This window comes from Tarenaya hassleriana, unplaced genomic scaffold (genome assembly GCF_000463585.1).
Source record: "Tarenaya hassleriana unplaced genomic scaffold, ASM46358v1 Cleome30, whole genome shotgun sequence".
Taxonomy (NCBI): Eukaryota; Viridiplantae; Streptophyta; class Magnoliopsida; order Brassicales; family Cleomaceae; genus Tarenaya; species Tarenaya hassleriana.
Window position 1 is genome coordinate 1,754,074 of NW_010966178.1, and position 8,118 is coordinate 1,762,191.

The 8,118-nt window shown below is 39.8% G+C and overlaps 2 protein-coding genes across 3 annotated transcripts; one reads left to right on the plus strand and one right to left on the minus strand.

The window, feature by feature from the left end:
- Positions 1-542: 542 nt before the first annotated feature.
- On the plus strand, positions 543-3,236 carry LOC104820416 (protein S-acyltransferase 11). Its single transcript, XM_010550855.2, has 4 exons — positions 543-918; positions 1,434-1,656; positions 1,767-2,065; positions 2,466-3,236. The coding sequence occupies exons 1-4, from the start codon at positions 901-903 to the stop codon at positions 2,907-2,909; spliced, it is 984 nt and encodes a 327-aa protein (XP_010549157.1). The 5' UTR covers positions 543-900; the 3' UTR covers positions 2,910-3,236.
- A 96-nt stretch (positions 3,237-3,332) lies between these two features.
- On the minus strand, positions 3,333-5,865 carry LOC104820417 (uracil-DNA glycosylase, mitochondrial). Of its 2 annotated transcripts, XM_010550856.2 has the most exons (7): positions 5,458-5,865; positions 4,996-5,222; positions 4,611-4,769; positions 4,494-4,524; positions 4,013-4,148; positions 3,805-3,888; positions 3,333-3,693 (listed from the first exon to the last, which is right to left on the minus strand). In XM_010550856.2, exons 1-7 carry the CDS (start codon positions 5,780-5,782, stop codon positions 3,627-3,629), a joined length of 1,029 nt encoding a protein of 342 aa, XP_010549158.1. In that variant the 5' UTR covers positions 5,783-5,865; the 3' UTR covers positions 3,333-3,626. The 2 variants fall into 2 exon arrangements, with proteins under 2 accessions (XP_010549158.1, XP_010549159.1); XM_010550857.2 differs by lacking the exon at positions 3,333-3,693 and having other exon boundaries at positions 3,804-3,888; positions 3,989-4,148.
- Between the last annotated feature and the right edge of the window lie 2,253 nt (positions 5,866-8,118).

Consider the following 8,118-nt stretch of genomic DNA (forward strand, 5'->3'; position numbering starts at 1 on the left):
TTCCCTACAAAACCGATTTTTTTTCAAAGAATTAATTCGGCCGAAGTTAAATGCATCTCAAACCGAATTAAATATCTGTACCAAATCCTGATTTTTATTCAGAATATATAATTTACCAATCCATATTATATTATTTACAAATATATAACTAGGACATTCGACTAGCTAATTTTCTATACCTGAAATCAGATATTATTGAAGATAAATTTTTATTATCTAAAACTTTTCTCTTTAGATTTAAATTCAGGTAAGAGTCTTCCGTCATATTTATAATACATATAATTATAAATTTTATGAGATATTATTACAACCAATATATTTAAACAATATCAACAATACAACTATTTTTTAATATAATTTTTAAAAATGATTGATTTTATTTAGTAATTCAAGAATATTTATATGTAACTAACACAAACCGGATTAAACCAAACAAAATCTAAACTAAACCGAATTAAACTGGACAACACCGATCCCCAAACCATGAAAATCCATGATGTCAAATGAAATAGTAGCAGAATGTGACGTTGAGACAAAAGTACATCCATTTTTCCTCAAAAAACCAAACACAGAGATATACGCGTGCATAAAACGGTGCGGTCGAAATCCAATATACTTCTCCTCAGAATCAAAGCGACTTGGTCGGAAAGCCAAATTCGACGAGGAATCTTTCAGATCTTTGCGCAAAGATCTGATCTTTAGGAGCTGATTGCTTCGTTTTCCGTCTCGTCAGCGTCCAACTCTGTCGGAGATTTCGAAGAATCCGAAAGACCCAAAAGCGTGGTTCGAGTTCGTTGTGTTCGTCACTTCCCCAAGATATTGGGTGATGAGATTTTTGAAGAATCGAGTGGAATCTTCTGTCTGAATCTGGTTTTCTTCTCCGATAACTTGGCAGAGACCATGGAGGATTCTTCTCAGGTTGATTCTCTCTCTCTGTCTGTTCAGGATTCTCCACCTGATTAAAAGTTGTCACCTTTTTGGGGAAATATTATATGCAAGTTTTGTCATTCCACGAATTGTTCATGGGATTTTGGTTTTTCTCGTTGATAAGGAGAATCAAACTGCCGCCAATGTTTCTGTTTTTGGGGGTATGAATGATGAAATATGATGGTTTTGTATGCTTTGATGAAAAATAGTCTTGTATTAGTCGAATAGGGTTGGAGGGCAGAATCTGATGTTTAAAATACAAAATGAGAAAGAGACATGGAAGATTTTTGTTCTTGAACTTCTCTAATCCATTCATTGATACTCAAGTTTGAACTTGTGTCATGTAATGGTATTTGCTGGTGCCCTTTTTGTTTCTTTCGGTTGTCTGATCTACCATGTCATCAGAAGATAAGAGTCTCTAGTGTTTCCAGACATTGTTTAGAAGAACTGAGAAAAAAACTGATGGGCTTGACTGATGTGATTAAACTTGCTCTCTCTACCTATAGGAGAGTTTTGTTACAACCATCATTGAGGACTACGAGACAAGTTGCTGGGGCTGCGGATTACGTCTTGCTCTTCCCTCTTATTCCCCCGTTTTCAAGTGCGGTTGGTGTGGAGCCATCACAAATCAAAACCAGGGAAAAGCCGAGACCAAAAGCTTCAGGTGGAGGCGTTTCCGTGACCGGTGTTTCGTCTGTATTCTTTCTGTTTTCATGCTCTTTGTGATATGTGAGTTCCTCTTCTTATCAGATGAAGTTTTTGATGCCCATCCACTGTTTTTTTTACCAGAAGTCTCTGTTAATCTTAACTCAAAGACACGCTTCTGTCTGAAACTGCAGGTGGTGGGGTTTGGGCAGTGTATCCTGTTGTGTTTTCTATCAGCTTAGCTTGTGGTATTGTCCATTCTGCTGTAACAGTATCTTTGTCCATATCAACACTCTCAACCTTTATGCTGGTTGCCTTTAAATGTCCCGGGAAATCGCCAAACATTGTATATGGAAGCTACCCTCAAGTAGGGAATGGTTATCTCGAGAACTACACCTTCTGCTACTATTGTTCTAAACCCAAGTCAATGAGGACCCATCACTGCCGTACCTGTGGCATGTGTGTGTTCGACATGGATCACCATTGCCCCTTTGTAAGTCTCATTCCTTTTCCCGGTTTCATTGCATTATCGTGCTTTTGGAGAGACCACTGCTTTCCTGCTAAGCACAAGATAGATGAAATACCGGTCTCTTCTTAGCTATTTTCCATCTTCTTCTGTCCATGCTAATCAGTTCTGAGTAATTTCATTGGACTTGACTCTTGTATCTGCAGAAGGGTTTCACATAGTTAGACCTAGTTGATCATTCCAAACCATTTCATGCTTACATGCATATATGTTTTCTCCTCATCGCTAAAATATAACCATAGATAGGAGACTTCTTTGTTCAGGGTATCAATCGAATTCACTTCCTTGATGTAGCTAGTAGTAATACCTCGAGGAGGATATGTGGGCAAGTGTGGTTTAAGATGTTTCGCATGTGATGTTATTGCAGATTGGTAACTGTGTTGGGGCAGGCAACCATCGAAACTTTGTGGCATTCCTTATCTCAGCAATCGTAAGTACAGTCTACGCTTCTTCTATGTGTGCATACTCCTTGATTCATATCTTGCCAACCCCAGCAAGTGGATCAGCTCTGAGAGCAGTGAAGAATCTGACTCTTGCTTTCATAGCCGACGCTGTCTTCATGTCTGGTAGAGGGCTTGTCCTTGTCTACCTTTTCGTTGCAAGTGTTTCAGTGGGGATTGGGTTAAGTGTTCTGCTGTGGCAACAGCTTAACTATGTGTATGAGGGCAAGACCTACTTAGGCCAACTTCAAGGAACCGAGGGAGATGGAGAAAAGAGCTGTCAGAACCTCGTGAAGTTTTTCGGGTGCCCGAGTTCTATTTCGAGATATGTGTCACCAGTAAGGAACCTGAGGAAGAGACACAAGATATGAAGAGAAAAAAATCTTGTGAATCAACGTATTCTCTCTCTCTCTTTGTTAAAATTCATAAGGCAAACTGGTAGGAGCTTGGCCGCTGTAAAATTGCAAAAGAGCAATCTTTGGTTCAGTAACCTGTAGATTAGTCACCTTGAGATATAAAAAAACGGTTGAGGCTTAAAGACTTGGTGTGAATGGCCCCACGGATGACGGATTGGAGTTAACATCTCTTGTAAAATGTTTGTGTCCTGTCCTTTCTCGGACAACTCCCGGAGTATACCACTGTTTTGTCTTGAACAGCATTTGATTTGGGTTAATGAAAAACCTCTTCTTGTTCATTCATCATCTCTGTCATCCTCAATGGAACTTGAGATTTGTGTTTGATGCCAGTCTTGCTCACTTACAGAGATTGTATTTAATGGTTTCTTTAGAATGTCATGAAACCAGTTAAGAAACAAGAACTAGACAAAGAAGCTTGAAACAATGGAGTTATACATATGTAAACCCTTTCTCCAAAAGCAACATACTCCCAGTCTCAGGCTACAGTTGACATCCTACGTTCATTTAGTAGAAGCGAGTTCCCCTAATAGTAGAATTTACAAAAGGTAACAATGCCAGTAGTAAGTAATGCATCGTTTTTTTCAAGGTTCGCTTGCAAATGTAGGGCGAAAAAAATGCGTCGAAAGGGCTTCCAAAATGCCGAGTCTCTGGCGAAAAACTGTGCGAGTGAGACTAAAGCTGCCAATCTATGGGAGGAATCCCCATTTGCTCCAGGAGCTTGTTGGTTTGAGAAAAATGCCTGTGGAAAGATCACTCTAAGTACCGATCCAGCTCATTTGGAATTCAACAAATTTAAGCCGACGAATGTGAATATAGAACGACGAAAGATTTTCTTTGTAAGAGAGCTAACCTGCAGCCGAAGAAGCCCCTGTTTGCAGACAAACCAGATGGATGAGCTGCATTGAGAATGTGATGTTTCTTCCCATCAATCAACCTTGAAACAATACAGCATTAGTTCCTAAACATCATCTGCGCTCTCTCCTATGTGATGAGCTACAAAGCTAACTCTTCATGATATGAGTCACAGCCTTTACCGTGTGCAAAAGGGATAAACCTACTTGGATTTCTCTTGAGCATATCTTCCCCAAAGGAGAAACACAACTCCTTCCTTCTGTTGCGAGATATTCTGAATCACAGCATCCGTGAATTGCTCCCATCCTTTCTTTGCATGTGAATTAGGTTGTTTGCTCTTTACTGAACCCGAAAGCAGATTAAAGTTATACACGGAAATAAGAACCCGAAGGAATAGTTTCTACCTGAGGAGGGATGAAACGAAAGATGATCTAAAGATTGAACATTTCTCCACTCCATTGCTTTTATCTTAGAATCAGCAAATGTTCTTTCTTTTATAGACATCTAGCACAAATTTCGAAAGAGCTAACTCAAAACCGAAATGAGTGAAAACGAAGAATTCGTGCGGCCGACCCCAATTAAAATTGAGATTAAGGCGATGTTGATAATCATCCACCATCACATCTCCACCCAAAATAAGGTGAAACTCGCTTTGTACTAATAAAGCCACAAGTGAACTAAAGTTACCTGTAAGAACAGCATTCAGCAGCAGAACACCCTAGAAAGGAAAATCAAAATGAATAGATTGACATTCTGAAAAGACACTGAGATCAAATAACAAATGCATGAGAAACTCTTATCTACCTGTACAGCCCATTTCTGCAGATTACCATGGGGTGAGACAGAACATCCAAGATCTTCCTTAAGTTCCTTAAATATGTTCATCAGGCTCGAAGGAAGCTTTTGTCCCTCAGGCACCGAAAAAGACAGACCCATCGCCTGACCAGGTCCATGGTAAGGATCCTGAAACAAACAGAAGTAACTTGTTAAAACATCTCAGAATCCATAAGCATATCAAAAAGGGTGCAAAGATCATCACAAAAGACTCTAAATTCCAGACTTGTTCGGATTCATTCTCTTTCCAAACAGTAAACCCTTTTCAAAATTCACCTTCTGTAATATAATCGAAAAAGTAATGTCTTTTATCTCAGTACAGACTACAGAGGACATAGAGCCCAAATATCTGTACCTGTCCAATGATGACGGCTTTGACTCTGTGAAAAGGAGTTGTGTTAAGGGCATTGAAGATCAAGTGATGCGGCGGATAAATAGGAGGACCGCCATTGGCGCAAATCTCACGTTCAAGGAAATCACAGAGAACTTTGGCGTAAGGTCTCTGCAATTCTCCAGGAAGAGCTTCAAGCCATGACTTTTCCACTAAGAGCTCCTCCAATGGCACATAGCATCTTCCTTCAGCTAAAAAACCATACAAGCATTCGTAAGAATACTCTCCGTTTTCTGAAAACCCTAGGAGTCAACAATGACCAGATTCCAGAAATCCAGAAACTCTGAAGAAATCATCATGACTTCTAGCTGCAAATACAATCCGAAAATCATAAAATTTTCCCTCCATTTCTCTGAAAACCTAGAAACCCACATGACCCGGATCCCAGAAATTCAAAGAAATCGACAGGAACAAAAAAGGATAAACCTTTAGCTTTGGAGACTTTCTCGGAGCAGACAGCGAGATTGCGTCTGGACATGGCGAGGAGCTTGTTGAACTCGACGCGAGAAGCCTGGTCGGGAGTGAGACCGGAGGAATCTCCGGATACAGCGGTGGCTAGGGTTTTGCGCGGCGGTGAACCAGAGGATCGTTCTCCTGCGGCGGCGACGACGGAGACGGAGACGGGGGCGGTGGGGGAGGAAGAAGGAGAGACTTTGAGGCGTTTGGCGGGTTGGAAGAAATCCATAAGGGTTTTAGCTGTAGAGGAAGCCATGTCTTTCAGAAGTCTAACGTCGAAATGATGAGAAGACATTTGATTTCCTTTGTTGTCGCCATTCTTTTTTTGGCGGAAGCTTTTGGCACTGAAGAGTGAAATGGCGGGAGGGAGACACGACGGGGCTGAGAATTAGGGCATATAAAACCATATTGCATTGCTCACAAATACATTTACACACCCAAAAAAAAATCATATTACACAAATCTAATAATTTTAAAGAAATTAAAAAAATCTAAATTTTTTAATAATTTATCTTTTCTTCTTTTAATTTAAATTTTATTTGTTATATTCATTTGCAATCTTAAAATGTTTTTATTTAGAATCCAAATAGATAAATTCATGAATATAATGGTTTTAAATATATGTCTAAAAACGAAATTTTCATTTATATTTTTAAATATTTGTAGTTTAATTAAATAATTAAAATTTTTCATTTATATTTTCATTTATTTTATAACTAAAACTTAAAAAGTTGGAACCATTATTTCTTAATTTTTAAACCAATTAAAGCCAACAAAACCAATAAAAAAATCCATTTAAAACGCCAAGAAAAAGGTTACATTGTTATTTTTTCCTCGAATTTAAACTTTATTGTACCCAATTCATGTTGAAGATAATACGGGAGGAGCTGAAACTCAGCCTTGACTATCGAAGAACAAGGCAACACCGATATTTTCTCAATCTCATTTTCTTTTTTGTCACACAAGATATTAAGTTTCCTTGTATATTTTTTTTTTCGATACATTGGGGAACCCGTGACTACATACCCTTACAAACGGAGACGAACTGGCCACCACCCGCACCTAACAGTCCCCATGGACCTCAGTCCGCCGGACCTGGCCACCAGGCGCGCCTAACGTTCGGGCCGTAGTTGGGCTTAGGCGCCTGCGGGTCAAACCCCAAGCCCACGCGCACGAGCCTGCAACACATGCGTAGAAGGTAAATCAGCCCGTTATGACAGGCTGGCAGGCGAGCAGATCAGAGGAAGTGAGACGGCGAGGAATCGAACTCCCCACCTCATGGATGCTCCCCATGCTCACTACCACCTGACCTGGAGGCGAACCCCTCCTTGTATATTTTGTCATTAACATACGTTACTTTTCTTTAAAACTTGCATATCTGTATATATATACAACGCATCATGGTGTAATATTATCAAGAAAAGAATTCTTCTGTTTATTTTTTTCATCTTCTTCTTCAACCCTAAACTCATCTTCGCCGGCACTATTAGCTGAGAACCCGAAACTATACACAAAACTCTGATTTTGTTCATGGTATCAGAGCGAGACGATCTTCGCTTCTGTTGATTTGTCTCTGCTTCAACCGTCTCTGAAATCTCCACTTCGTTTGTTCTCTTTCTCTGTTCCCTGTCTTCTTCATTTTTCTGCCATGGAAATCCAATCCAAAACCATCCCTATTGTTCTCCATGGAGATAACTACTTCTATTGGTCCAAGGCTGCCAAAGTCGTGCTTAGTAGTACTGGTCTTTGGGAACATGTAACAGCTGATTTCTTCTCTGAAACCCCTCCACAGGAAGTGGCCGTTGCTGGGGAACTGCCGGATGCGAATGCTGCCCAAACCTAAGCTGATGCTACTGCAAAAGCTAAGGCCAAATGGTATCAATCTGATCAGTGGGCTCTTGTTATTCTGCAAGCCTCATTGGATGAGCAAGTACTGCAGTCTTTCATTGCTATGGACTCCGCTAAGTCCCTTTGGGATGGCCTCAAGAAGGTGTATGGAAATTTGTCCAACATCAGCCGAATATTCGAGATAAAGAAGAAAATATTCCAATTGCAGCAAAACGGTCAACCTTTTAACAAGATCCAAAGCGAGTTCTGTGCCCTTTGGACAGAGCTTGACGAGATCTGGCCACCAACTGCAGATTTGAGAGACACTACAAAAAAATCCTTGAATTCCAACGGATTTTCCAACGGATTTGTCCGTTAGAAAATTTCCAACGGATTTTCAACGGTTTTCAACGGCGTTTCAACGACGATTTCCGTTAAAATTCCATTGAAAATTTCCAACGGGTATCCCTTGGAAACACCCGTTGAAAATTTTTAATGGAATTTTCAACATATTCAATTGAAAAATTGGGTTGGAAATTTCCAACGGTATTTCCAACGGATATCCGTTGGAAATTTTCAACGGATTAACGTTGGAAAAATCGGTTGCAAATTTTTAACGGAGTTCCAACGGATGTTTGTTAGAAAACAATTCCAACGGATGCCGGTTGGAAATTTTTTTGGAAATTTTAAAAAAAAATTCCAACGGAATTCTAACGGATGCCGGTTGGAATTTTTTTTGGAAATTTTTTTAAAAAAATTCCAACCGAATTCCAACGGATGCCGGTTGGAAATTTTTTTGAAAAT